A 14,691-nucleotide genomic window follows, 5' to 3' on the forward strand; every position below is an offset into this window, starting at 1 on the left:
AGTTTGTGTTGTGTCTCGTAGTATCATGTATGGAGACGTATTTAATTTTATTTATTTTAATTGTGTTTTATTATTATTTTAGAAGACTATAATCTTAGACTAGTTTCGTTACGAGTATAATAATTTTTCTTACTAAAGTACTCTTTAATTTACGTATAGTTATAAGTTGATCTTGAGTAATGTCTTTTTTTATATTGCTGTTTATTTAACTATTTCGATTCATTATCTTTTTCTACTTCAATCTTGTCTATCTAGTTACGATTATCAGTTATATTTTGATTGTTTGAGTATATGACGGTATATATCTTTTGAAACAGAAAATGCAACAAATTAAGTGGTGAATTTGCTAGCTAGCTAGCTAGGTATAGAGATGAGAGTATGAGGTAAGCAGCAACATGCATTTGAAGGAAGGAAGAAAGAAGTTGTTCCATATTATTAAATGAAACATACATGCATAAGAGATATTGGCCCCAAACCAAATTGGCTAGTGATTGTAATGTTCGATTCCATTTCCATTTCCATTTCCATTTCCATTTATTTTTCTTGTCATTGTCGAGTAGTCGCATTTCAATTCAGCCCCCACCCCCACCCATTGTCTCTGCATAAACAGTACTCCACACCCAACCAAAAACTCATTATTAAATTATATTCATTATCAAAATAAAGATGCCCAAAAATGTCATCATCCTTCACCATTCACCACACCTATATAGGCTATGCAGATTGAGTCATATCTAATAAAATAACTGTTAATTAATAATAAAAGAAATGCCGTTTCAAATTAACAATTACCCTCGCAAGGGGTTATTTCAATTTGTAAGAATATGTGTATGAAAGTTATTATTGGAGTAGGGATCTAAAGCTTTATCACTTCAGATGTTACTAATTTGATTCTCATTCAATCAAAGATGCTTTTGATATGATATACATGCTCTGCGTAAAGAGTGAAAAAGAATAGATTGGGAGTGGAGGGAATGGGCACTTGGTAAAAGCATATAAGTGTTTTAAATATTTGGGATATGGTCTTTAATTATTATTTTTTTTTTAAAAAAACATTAATAATGAAATAGATGGACATTATTATAAAATAAAATAAAATAAAAAGGAAAGAAAGAAGAATGTCAACACATAACACTACATAGAGAGAGAGATGTTGAATAGAAGATGGCCATTCATGTTTATGCAGAGCTAAATTTGACATTCGACCTCTTCTCCTCAACTCAGTCATATTCTTTTGTTTCTTGTGCATGAATTAAAATAGTATATATATATACCTTTCTAATTATTAAATAAAATAAATGATTAGCATAAAACACAGCAATAAAATGACAAAACATAAAGGATATATAATCTTTCTTAAACAAGCAAACCTCTAAGGAATAATCAACTTTTTAATTAAACATATTTGTCGGACTGGGCTGGTGGTTAATTAATTACCTGTTTGATTATATAGGAAGAAACCAAGTTTATTTTCATTGAATTACATATATATAATATTCCTGCATGAACTATTAGAGGAAAAAACGAGAGTCCCAAAATAAAAATAAAAATAAAAATAAAAATATTGGTTGTCCTAGTCCAACCCAATTAATGACTAGGACATTTCGTAGTTGCGTATAATCAAATAAAATACTTAATTAATACAAATATCTACATGCATATATACACACACTTATTATTGTGCCCTACCCAAAATAATAGTCTCTGTTGTAAGTTTATTCTATCAAGTTTTCTTTAAATTAATTGTATTGCAGTACAAGCTTATATATATATAAATGTTTAATTAATTTAAGAAGATTGGAGCTATGATTTGATATCTACCGGGTTAAAATCTTTTTACAAAATTTAATCCAGTTATACCAATAATAAAATCAAACAAAACCAAATCTACCTAATTCAATTAGTTATATATACCTATAACCAATGTAATAGCATGGATAAATCCGCCCTTAAGGAAGGAGAATGATCATTGATCAACAATAATAATATATGAATATTCTCAGTCTCCCTGAAGTCTCGGGTCCGAACCCGTTAGGCGACAAGTTTTACGCCTGGTTAAATTGTTAAGTGAATTTGCGGGGTTATGTACGTGCTAAATCCATTGTCCCATTTTTTTTTAATATGTCTGAAAACAAGTGAATGTTAAATGCAATTTATTTTGTAGATACAAGTGTGGCTTAATTAGTGTGGCTTAATTAATGGTTACCGGACATCCTGATCAAGAATATAAAATTCGTGTATAACTATATATGACTAATTATAATGTAATGAGAGAATAAGGGATAATTTTATCAAATTGCAAGGGGAGGTGACAGGATATATAGCATCTTCAATATCTACCACAAGAAGTTGTTACTACTTTTGAAATAGTATACGGGTCAAACAATTTGGTCAAGATAAGGAATATTATTGGACTTATTTATTCATTTGTGTCAAGATTTAATTGGTATAATTAGTTAGGAACAATTATTTTACATATATTAAAATTAATAAATGTAGTGTTAAAAAGGATTATTCAAATAAATAAATAATTTCAGTGTGTGAAAGGTTGAGAAGTTAGGGGATCTAATATATATATATATATAATTGATTATTTGCAGTTGACATATATATAATTTATCCAAAGTTATGTATATTTCTTAATTACCTCTTTAATTGCACGATTCATGCTGCCTGCTTTAGTCTAGTCGTGTGTTATTTATTATTAACACTGAATTGTTTATTTATTTAAATAATAATACTATATATTATTATTTATATAATAAACATATTCATACGTTTTCAAACATATTATAGAATTATGTATTAATTACTCATGATTTATTTGTATTTAAATTATATAAAAGAATAAAAAAAATGATAGGATCAGTGATTTTGTGTGGCTGGTACGGTTCCCAAGGAAAAAGTCATGCAATGAATTGGTGGGCCAAACAGAATTTATCCGTTTGTTTGATTATCAAATAAAAATCACTATTTTTTTTTTTTTTCTTCTCAAATAGTAATCAAATCAAGGAATTTCTTCAAAAACAGAAAGTTACATTAATTTGATATTGGTTTCTTTCATTATATATGCTGATTTTTGTTAACTTTTTTTTTGTTAAAAAAAAAAATTATCAAAAAAAATCATCTCTCATTAATAAAAAAAAATCAATTATATTCATAAAAGAATATATATAGAGTTATATTTATATTAAAACTATAATGGTAGAACATTAATAATATTAATAATGATATATCAAATGTATATATATGTATAGGAACATGAATCCTAAAAGAAATATGATAAAAAATCTAAATAAAATTTAATTAAAAATAATCTAAACATAATTAATATTGCTTGACTTAACTTTAATTTCAATCTTAAATGGTTTCACCCACCAAAATAAATTCATGCGGGAAATAATAAAAACTCAACATGACAAAATGTAAATAATAATAGAGCCATTTTTTTCACTTTATCAAAAAATCCAAAAAGAATTATATTTGATAAAAAAAACAATTTATTAACTAAACTTTCCGTAAAATGAAATAAAAATTTGTGAATTTTTTTTTATTTAATCACACCCAACCCTTAATATCAAATATAATAACATTTATTTCATTTTAAAAAAGGTAAAACATTATTTTCACTTTTTATAATAAAAATTTTGATAAAAAAATTTCTAAAAAAATTATAAATTAGATAGACATTTTTAGAAAATAAAATAATAATTATGATAAATAGCATTTTTAAAAAGATTTATAATATGTTCCATAAATCATTAATTTTTTTAGAAAAAAAATTAACTTAATTATGTTAAAGTAATAACTTCTTATTTTTGTTATAGAAAGTTATAAATATATTTCATAAATCACATACCTTTTTAAAAAAAAGAAAAAAGAAAATAGAAATGGCAAGGATTGATAAGTCTGTGATATCATCGTGTCGTTATCAAAAGTTAAAAAGTAAAAAAATAAAAAATAAAAAATAAATATTTATTATCCCCTCATCTCCACTGTAGAACAATTTCCTGTCCTACCCACCTTTCAAACATTTTTTCCCAAACTACCCACCTTTTCATTCATATTCCCAAACTACCCACCTTTCTCTCTCTAAATCATTAATCAACCTATTAATTAACTGACTCTCTATCTTAACCCACTAATTAACTCACTCTCTCTAAACCCATTAATTAACTCCTCTCTCTTTCTTTCAACTATTAATTAATATCCTCACTTTTAAACTATTAATTAATTCAATTGAAATATATTATATAAATATTAAAATAAAATAACACATATGTTTTATTTTTATTTAAATCTATAAATATAATATATATAGTTCAAATTAAATACACTAAATTAAATAATTTAAATAGCTATTATAAATTAAAATAAAATAGATACATTACATAAACGGGAACTTGAAATAAAATATATTACATAAACAATAAAATAAAATACATTACATCACAATAAAATACATAACATAAACATTACAATAAAATAAAATACATAATAAATATTAATCATTTCAATATACAATAAAATAATAAAATGCATATTTTATCTTTCTAATTCAATTTTTTTATATATTTGAAACTGCGACGTTTAATGACCTTCAAAATTGTCAAATTTATTGTCAAAGGTCAAGAGAATTATTTGAAACTGTTGAGAAAAAAACATCATCACACAAAGTTATTCCATACAATGAACAAAGAGGAGTCTTCGAAATCGTTACTGCACAATACAGAATCATAAATGGATATTGGAAGGGTGGTAACAAACATAATGTGGATTTATATAGAGGTTTTTGCTCTAGTGGAAAATGGAGTAGATATCATAAAATTGAATTATAAAGATAAAATATGAATTTTATTGTATATTGAACGTGATTAATATTTATTATGTATTTTATTTTATTGTAATGTTTATGTTATGTATTTTATTGTGATGTAATGTATTTTATTTTAATGTTTATGTAATATATTTTATTTCAAGTTACCGTTGATATGTATTTTATTTTATTCTATTTTATAATAGCTATTTAAATTATTTAATTTAGTGTATTTAATTTGAACTATATATATTATATTTATAGATTTAAATAAAAATAAAACATATGTGTTATTTTATTTTAATATTTATATAATATATTTTAATTGAATTAATTAATAGTTTAAAAGTGAGGATATTAATTAATAATTGAAAGAGAGAGAAGAGTTAATTAATGAGTTTAGAGAGAGAAGAGAAGTTAATTAGTGGGTTAAGATAGAGAGTGAGTTAATTAATGGGTGATTAATGATTTAGAGAGAGAAAGGTGGGTAGTTTGGGAATGTGAATGAAAAGGTGGGTAGTTTGGGAAAAATTGTTTGAAAGGTGGGTAGGACAGAAAATGGTTCTCCACTGTACCCATGGACCCCACGACAAAGTCCATAAATAACGAGGCTCTTGTTGGTTTTTTGATATTCCTGTCCTATTTCAATCCTATACCCTAAAAAAACATATTTCTCTCTCTTCTTTTCTCTTTCATTTCAATTCATATATTATTAGATAGAGTGTCGACATGGCCGAAGAAGAGCTCGTAATCGCCAGAGTTTGCGATCTGTACGAGAAAATCTCAAAACTCGATAGCTTGAAACCATCCAACGATGTCAACATGCTCTTCACACATCTAGTAAACATGTGCATTCCTTCATACCCTAATCTCGACATCTCCAAACTCTCCGACCAAGTTCAACAAATCAGGTCAAACCTAATTCGCCTTTGCGGCCAAGCCGAAGGACTCCTAGAATCTCACTATTCCGCCATTTTAGGATCATTCCAAAACCCTCTTAACCATCTTTCCCTCTTCCCATACTTCTCCAATTACCTCAAACTAAGCCAACTCGAATTCACCATTCTCACACAGCACTTCAATCGTGTTCCAACCCGAGTTGCTTTCATCGGATCAGGTCCACTCCCACTCACTTCTCTCGTTCTAGCCACTACCCATCTCACTAAAACCTCATTCCACAACTATGACATTGATAAATCCGCCAATGACCTGGCGGCTAAGCTAGTCCAATCAGATCCGGACATGTCATCTCGCATGTCTTTTCACACCGCTAATATCTTGGATGTGTGTGGGGAACTAGAGGAGTTTGAAGTTGTTTTCTTGGCGGCTCTGGTCGGGATGGATATGGAGGAGAAAGTGAAAGTGATTGATCATCTGGCTAAGCATATGGCTCCGGGTGCGACGCTTATGCTGAGGAGTGCACATGGAGCCAGGGCGTTTCTGTATCCGGTGGTGCAGCCGAGTGATCTTAGAGGATTTGAGGTTCTGTCGGTGTTTCATCCAATGGATGAGGTTATTAACTCGGTTGTGATCGCGCGTAAGTTTCCTGATGATCATCATGATCATGATGATGTTGTTGTTGATGATCTTCAAGAGCAGGCTGCTGCATCTTCACTTGCAACTAATCTGATAGTTCCTAATAAGTGCTGCTGCGAACAGATGAGGGGTACTTATAATCATCTGGGTCAGATGAAGATTAATAATATACTGGAGGAATTAGCTATGGAGGAGCATATAGCATGATGATTGATTGATGATTGATGAAGAAGATGATGATATATGTGTGATCATGATCGGAGGAGGAGGAGGAGGACCTGTCTTTGTTAGTTTTTCTCTCTAAATTATTGACTGTGTTTCATGATATTACTTACAAGGTTTTGTCTTATAATGTGCTATGGTAATGGTATTGGTATCCCCAAGAAAAAATAAAACAGACTCATCCTTGAACTTGCTTCTTACAATTTATCAATTTTAAGTTTTGATTGGATTATTTTCAATATTATAACACAAAAAGCTTTAAATTTGTGGTTTCAAGTCCATTTATTTAGTTATACGTTCCTTTCCTTGATCAAACATAAACGAATAAAATGTTGAATTAAATCGTATCAGTCTCTTCTCAATTAGATTCAGATAAATATGTCTGATCGGAGGCATCATCATTTGATTAATGAAATAGTTTACCTTCTCTAGTTCTTTTTTTATGTGTCCCATTCCCATATAAAGGACCCTTAATATCATGAAAGTCACAATAATTGTGGGTAAAGCAAAAAAAACAAACAAATACAAACCAAGTTATTGCATTTGGGCACAAGTTTTACAAAGAAACTAAAACAAAACATCATCAAAATCAAAAGAGTTGCAATCATAAATATCGGTCACCGGTCAGAGATTCTATAAGAGCTCATTTTCCTTGTCGCGTTTATACCATTTATATTGGTAGTTCGATTGCTTTCACTTATGTACTCTTTGTGATTTAACTAACTTTGTTGTTTTCTTTGTGAAGATGCCTTGTTGTCGTTTAGAAACTTCTCAACCTTCTTAACCGTCTTTACAACTTCCAAACTATATATTATTGTCCTTCACAAATAATTTAACAAACATATCCTAGTTGGATTTACATATAGTCCTTTGCAAATAGAATTAGTTCCTCCTTTAATTTAAGCCATGCAACTCCATCTTCATCAACATCTACATTTTAATTGATTTCTACATTTTTATTGTACCCGTGCATTGCATATATGATTTCCTTAGAACTTATATTCATTATTCTATATCCGTCAAAATTAATTATGATGAACCATCTTGCTGACAATAAAACATTTGCAACAAATTTCAGATATTTGTGTGTTGTTGTTTGCTAGAAGAGAACAATTGCTAGTTAAGGACTTCATATTATATATATATGATGTCAATTTACTCAATTTGGTTGCATTTATTTTATTTTGGAAAATTAAGATGTTCATAGGTTCTGTAGAATTAAATTTTTGAGAATTTATTTATCTTTTAGTAGGAATAATAAATTTTCACTAGATTTTAGAATTTGGGAATTAAAAGGAAGTAATTATAAATTTAGTCATGAGTTTTATAAGTTAAATTGATTGTTTTTGGAAAGGACTTTCAATTAGCTATATTGTTAATTATTATAGTTTGATTTGTAAACGTATCATTGAAAATTGACCAATTTGTTTATTTGAAATTGACCATTTCTTATAAGAAAAAGTTTGAGCCTTAATAATATATATGGAGTGTAGTGTGTTAAAATTATTGCTAGCTAGCAAGGGGAAAGTGACCAATTGATGTCTGAGTTCTTGTTCATATTTGATGATATTTATCACTTAACATTTCCTCAACGCAATTCTAACTGACAAAAAACAAAACAAAAAAACAAATGTGACGTGTACTTAATTATTGAGAGAACTTTTATTATGTCTTATAAAGTTTATGGGTTGAACTTATAATGTATTTAGAATTAGTTCAAGTTGTGTTTTAATTCTATAAATTTATTTGTTCGTAAGAGAACAAATTATCAACAATTAACAGGTTGAGAATTGTTCTAAGCTAGACAGACAATCTAAAATAACTATTAATTAATTTTGAAGTTTATTTATAATTTTTATTTGATTTTTAATTTTCTAAAAGTAAAAAAAGTTTTTGTTTAATTTTGGGAAAAGGAAAAGGATTCCCTTGGTGGGCCAAACAACCACACACATGGCTGTAGGACCATACATACTTGTTCAAAAACAAATCTGTGCATTTTTTACATTACTTACACGCAAAGATCATAATCATAATAATCCTTTACAAAACTGTTTCAAAAAAATAAATCATAAGAAAGTTTGTTAAGGGAAGAAAGTAACATAAAAACAAAAAAATATATATATATATATATATATATATGAAGTAAGTCATCAAAGCTATCCAAATATAATGAACTTAAAATCAAATTTTGTTTGACCCTCATAAAGGACCCAATTGTGAATTTTGTACATCTATCTTTTTTTTTTCTCGAATTTTAATTTTTTACTTTTCTTTATTATTCACGCTCTTTACAACATAATCAAAATTAACTATTATAACTAATATCTTCTTCTTAAGTCATTATTCATAACAATGTTTTATTCATAATTCGAGTGTCTTTATCCAATTGATCATGTGCACAAGGAAGTGTATATATATGACATCTATCCTATATATAGAGTTTTGATGCCATTTGCATAACCTTTTTTTATTTAGATTTTTAAAAGCATTATAATGGATTTCAAAATCCAAAACTAATTTAATTCTATAAGAATAAAATATAATAAAATTTCAAACATATTATGATTGCGTGTAGTTTAATATAAAATAAATACTTTTACAGAAAATATTATAATTACATAGTTATCTGTATGTAAAGTGTTATCTACCTAGATTTAAATAATATAATGAAATCTACCAATCTTAGGCTTTGTTTGATTGAAGTTATTTGAGATTATTATTAAATTTTTATCATCAATCTCATTTAAATCATTAAGTAAAATCTCAAAACATCTTAAAATTATAATATCTTTATCCAAAACCATTCCCAAAACAAACAATCCTTTTAATAGGTTGTTTACCTTTTTCTTTTTTCTCTTTTTTTTTTTCCTTCCTATAAATTAAAAAAGAGCTTTCATCATCATTAATATAATTGATCATAAACCATCTATTTCTTTAATTATCTCTTGGAGACTAGCAAGCAGCTTATAAGCTATGACTATGAGTGAAGTGGGAGGAGATAAACCACCGGCACCACCTCTGTCACCACCCATGAAGAAGAGACGAAGTGGCCGGAAAGGGAAGGGAGTGGTGGTCGTGGAGGGAGGCGACGGTGGTGGTGGAGGAAGAGCAAAAATAGGAAATCATATATTGAATGAAAGAGAGAGGAGGAAGAAGATGAATGATAAGTTCTCAACTCTCCATCATTTGCTCCCTCATATCCCCACTAAGGTAATTTAATTTATAAGCATATATAATTTATAAGATGTTATTTGTAATTAATGAATATGGTTGGTTTTTTGAATTAAATTTAGAGCAATAGATCAAGCATAATTGGTGAAGCTACTAGGTACATTAAAAAGCTACAAGTGATCTTACAAGATGGCGAAAGGCAGAAGCTTGAAAGGGTCCAAAATGGGGTGGTGGAGAATTTAACAAGTAAAGTGGAAATTAGTACTGGAGAGAGTTCGAACAACAACAACAACAACAACAAGGATCGTACATTAATTGTATCGAGTGATTTTGGTCCTGTGTTTGAGACATGGTCTTGGCCCAATGTTGTTTTAAACATGTGTGGTGAATATGGACAATTCTCAGTCTGCACCTTGAAGAAACCCAACATTTTGTCTTCCATCAGCTTCTTGTTTGAACAGTTCAAACTGGATGTTGTTAATTGTAACATCAATATCTCAAATCAATCTTCTTATATGTACATGTTCTTAACACAAGTGAGTATATATAAATGTTGTTTTATTATGTTTTTCATAATTAATTAATTGTACGTACATCATGATGATCATATTATAATGTCGATTGATCAGGTCATGAGGAATGGATCATCAACTGATCATCTTGAATTACCTACAGCAGCAGAAGTACTAGAGATCTTCAAGAGAGCAGCTGCGGAAATATCTTACTGGCTTTCTTCCTGAATTTTAACATCTCATAAACTTTAAGATCCATAAATGTAATTTGTTTGTGATTCCTTTAAACAAAACTATTGCCTGTCTATTAATGTTCAATTGGGTTAATTTGGAGTCTCCATTTTATAAAATTATGTTTGGGTTGAGATTTTTTTGTTTTTCAATTTTCTTAAGCTATTTATGTAAGATTTTTTTTTTTTTAAATTTAAATAGTTATTAACTAAGTCTTTAAGAACCATTATAGTTATGTCCTATGCTTTATTTGATAGTAGTAACTTAACGAGTCTTTCTTTTCGAGTCACCTACACCAGTGTTATATGAACGGATTTAAGAAAATAACAGGAAAATTATAAATATTAACGAGTGAATAAATGTATATTTTGTCATTCTCTTTAATAATTAAAAAAATAATAGTGAATTAAATTTAAAAAAATAAAAAATTATAGGTAATGTCACATTTTTATCGTATAACTTTGATCTCCTCCTATATAGGTTCATCCGCCTTAAAATGAAAGTGTGTTTTATCTCGTATCAATTATTTATATAGTTTTAATCTATTTTTACTATCTATTTTCACGATTTCAATTCAATTAGGAAGCCCTTTGAATAAAAACGGGGCGAGATGGTTGTGGAGTGGTATAGCTGGTTCTCCTTTATTAATTTAATTAGTAATTTTAGAGTTTTGTTCAATTTTATTAAAATGTAATAATATATTTTAAAATTTTATTAACAACTTTATAATTAAGGGTGAGAACATAAAGTATCTTAAAAAAAAAAATCAATTTGAAAACAGTAGGGTTATATTTATCTATCTTGTGGATCCTTAATTAATTCCTTATCATATATTATAAATTAAAAAAAATCTTATCGGTTCACAATTAGCGTATGCAAACTTCTCGGCGCGTGTAATAAAATATACCACGCGCGTAGAGGGTTCTTGTTCCTGCGTGTGTATCTCTCAAACACTTGCTTGCTTGGTTGGTTGCTTCTGGTGTAGCCGAATTTCCCGTTTTTCTCTGGAAATCGAGTTTCATGGGTTATACTTGCTCAGCTTCGACATCTTTCATCTCTACTTTCCGCGGTCCGTCAGTCTCAACTGATGTTTCTTTCATTTCTCAATCTCGCACCATCTCTCTTCCTCTCAAATCGCTAGCATCAGATGCCGCTACAAGGTATCATCGAAATTCTCGCCCCCAGGCCATCTATTCCGGCGGCCGTTGGACCCCGCACAAGTCTTCTAGGGAAGGAATTTGGTCGATAAGGTAGGAGGATTCTTGTCATACTTTACTTATTCTAAGTAGATAGCATGTTATTTGGAGAATTTGTGTACAAAACCTTTGTTTATTTTCCTGGAAATCATCAAAATTTTATTTTGAAGTTGGCTACCAGTTGAATGTTTCAGTTGAATGCAGCAAAAACTGAGATTTGGAGTTTTATAAGTTTTGGAGTGGTGTTTATAGTAGTAGTGCAGAAGAATGGAATTGAAAACCATCTGTTGTCATTATTTGAGAATTGAGATGGAGATCTGCTTGCCCTTTAGAAATATTATGAGATTAATTTATATCTGCTCAACCAGGGGTTTGACATGTTCTTGTATCTTTCTTTACCTCTACATCCACAGAGATGATTTGCAGCTACCAACGTCATTATATATTCCTGATAATACTATACGAGGAGGGCAAGGGCCACCTCCAATGGTTCAGGAGCGTTTCCAGGGCATTGTTAGCCAACTCTTCCAACATGTAAGAAATTTCTAATGTGCTATTTCCTGTTTCTTAAAGAATAAAATCCAAAGGTACTTCAATTAAAATCCGGGTAATTAAATTATGTTATGATCTTTGTTTTAGAGGATTATACGATGTGGTGGGGGAGTTGACGATGACATGGCAAACGTTATTGTTGCTCAGCTTCTTTCTCTCGATGCTATTGATCCGGGAAAGGTTTATCTCTTGGCTCTCTCTTCGTACATCCTCTATCTGTTGAGGTCATAGTGTCAAGTGGTGGTTTATAAATGTTTAGGTAGAAGGATCCCTCTCATTTTTCTTTCTTGGAAACAGATGAGAATCTTTATTTCTCTATTTGCATGATTTTACCTGCACAATGTTTTATTAAGAGTTTTTGGATTGTGCTGTGAATTGGAAATTATTTCCAAAGGATGTGACTGGATAAGTAAGCCTTGCATGTTGTCAACCCTCTATTGAATCATGCTAATAACTAAGAAGTAATCAAGTACAAGATCTTCTCTTAATCACAAGCTCTCCATTTCATCTCGTTGAGATGCCACAAAGGACGATTCATAAAGTATCCTCAGTTAGGGGGCACATAATGTTATTACTGCTGAGATGATCCTAATTAACTTCCTCGTTATTTCATTACCAGGGTGTATAAGTTATCCTATGAAACTTCGCCTGCGATTCTCATCAAATTTTCTGATATACAGATAATCCTGTGATTAATGAATTTTGCCGATATCTTAGTTTACAAGAGTTGAACACTTTTCAAAGAGATATATATGGTAGATCTTGACATGGACTAGTTTCTTGTTTAGTAATTATGATGACTTACCATGGTTTTCCAAAGACTTCTGCAAATATTTCCAAGTACTTTTTTTTTTTTAAGAAATACAAATATTTCCTAGAAAGTTTTGATTTCTTATTGTATATCATGGTTACTTCAACTCGCAAGTGTTGTATGCTAGAATGTTTTCTTTAATGAGCTCAATGCTATCAATATATTTTGAATTTTTTCTTGAAATTTCATAATTAACTAGCCTTTGCACAGGACATTGTTATGTATATCAACTCTCCTGGTGGATCAGTTACAGCAGGTAATCTTATTATAATTCTAAGCATTATCACTCATGGCAGTGGTATAATATTTTTCTTCCTAAATTCATTTATTAGTAACCATGAGGTAAATCTTTCATGAATAGGTATGGCAATATTCGATACGATGAGGCATATCCGCCCAGATGTCTCTACTGTCTGTGTTGGTCTGGCTGCAAGGTAATTACTTCCCTATATTTTGTGATATGATAAGATGCTACCTATGGTCGTTTATATTTTGTCATCTTAGGTGCAAACTTAGTGCTCTAAAGTTGCCTTCATGCAGCTGTAGTATTATTGCTGTATATGTTGTTTGTTCATAGAAGTCTCACATGCTTAATTTGTACTACATAACCTTTTCATATGTCCTTGAGCAATTAATCTGGATGAGCATTATTATATTAATGTATTTTCTAATTGGTGTTTAACTATCAAATCTTGCTCCTTTTTCTCCATGGCAGTATGGGTGCATTTCTTCTTAGTGCTGGGACTAAGGGTAAGATTCTGTTTCCTTTTGTTACTTCTATTGGATGCTCTTGCTCTTGTTCCAATAACAATTTTTTTGGGCTGATTTTTTTGAATATGTTGTTACTTTCTATCACCACTCTCTTTTCCACAAATGAAGGGAAACGATACAGCTTACCAAACTCGAGGATAATGATACATCAACCTCTTGGCGGTGCTCAGGGTGGGCAAACAGATATAGACATCCAGGTATGTGCTTTCATAATTTCTGAATTGTTTAATGTAGGTTTCTTCTTTTATTTTTTCAAATAATCCTATTATAAGAAAGATAAAAAGAAAACCCTGTTTGATGAAAAATAGATTATTATGACTAAAATATTGATGATGAAATAATGGGCAGGCGAATGAGATGCTGCATCACAAGGCAAATTTGAACGGATACTTAGCTTATCATACGGGGCAAAGCCTTATAAAGATAAACGAGGACACTGACCGTGATTTTTTCATGAGTGCAAAAGAAGCCAAAGAGTATGGACTCATAGATGGTGTGATTCTGAATCCTCTCAAAGCTTTTCAACCTCTGGCAGCTACTGCAACTGCAGATCAATGAGATGGGGTTGGTTAAGACTCAACATGCTTAACTGCCCTAACTAAAATCATTTCCTGTCTTTGATTATTGATAGAATTTGATGGATGGATGCCTATTCTACATGAAATGTATCTTTAGAATTTGCTAAGGTTGTTTTTGGCCTCATTTTTTTGTGTTAAGCTTTGTTTTGTTTTGTTTTGTTTTGTTTTGTTTTGAATTGTAGTACAGTGACATTATACAAATACATCATACTCTTCAAATGTCCAACTGTTGTAAGTAAGAGCTGTTCAATTAAAACCTAGAAATTGATAACTATTCCCTAAAATTTACCAAAGA

The 14,691-nt window shown here is 29.8% G+C and overlaps 4 protein-coding genes across 4 annotated transcripts in view; all 4 read left to right on the forward strand.

Moving 5' to 3' along the window:
- Positions 1–14,691, forward strand: part of LOC124942740 (sufE-like protein 1, chloroplastic/mitochondrial) — a 68,726-nt gene that overhangs the window by 50,832 nt on the left and 3,203 nt on the right. The gene's annotated exons all lie outside the window — the stretch shown is intronic.
- LOC124942741 (nicotianamine synthase-like) lies at positions 5,459–6,764 on the forward strand. The gene has a single exon (XM_047483296.1). It carries the CDS (start codon positions 5,546–5,548, stop codon positions 6,557–6,559), a length of 1,014 nt encoding a protein of 337 aa, XP_047339252.1. The 5' UTR covers positions 5,459–5,545; the 3' UTR covers positions 6,560–6,764.
- On the forward strand, positions 9,548–10,485 carry LOC124941520 (transcription factor bHLH95-like). Its single transcript, XM_047481861.1, has 3 exons — positions 9,548–9,784; positions 9,868–10,281; positions 10,375–10,485. The coding sequence occupies exons 1-3, from the start codon at positions 9,548–9,550 to the stop codon at positions 10,483–10,485; spliced, it is 762 nt and encodes a 253-aa protein (XP_047337817.1).
- Positions 11,391–14,627, forward strand: LOC124942743 (ATP-dependent Clp protease proteolytic subunit 5, chloroplastic-like). Its single transcript, XM_047483298.1, has 8 exons — positions 11,391–11,738; positions 12,098–12,218; positions 12,324–12,416; positions 13,258–13,303; positions 13,409–13,481; positions 13,763–13,797; positions 13,927–14,015; positions 14,167–14,627. The coding sequence occupies exons 1-8, from the start codon at positions 11,509–11,511 to the stop codon at positions 14,374–14,376; spliced, it is 897 nt and encodes a 298-aa protein (XP_047339254.1). The 5' UTR covers positions 11,391–11,508; the 3' UTR covers positions 14,377–14,627.

This window comes from Impatiens glandulifera, chromosome 6 (assembly GCF_907164915.1).
Source record: "Impatiens glandulifera chromosome 6, dImpGla2.1, whole genome shotgun sequence".
NCBI classification, from domain to species: Eukaryota; Viridiplantae; Streptophyta; class Magnoliopsida; order Ericales; family Balsaminaceae; genus Impatiens; species Impatiens glandulifera.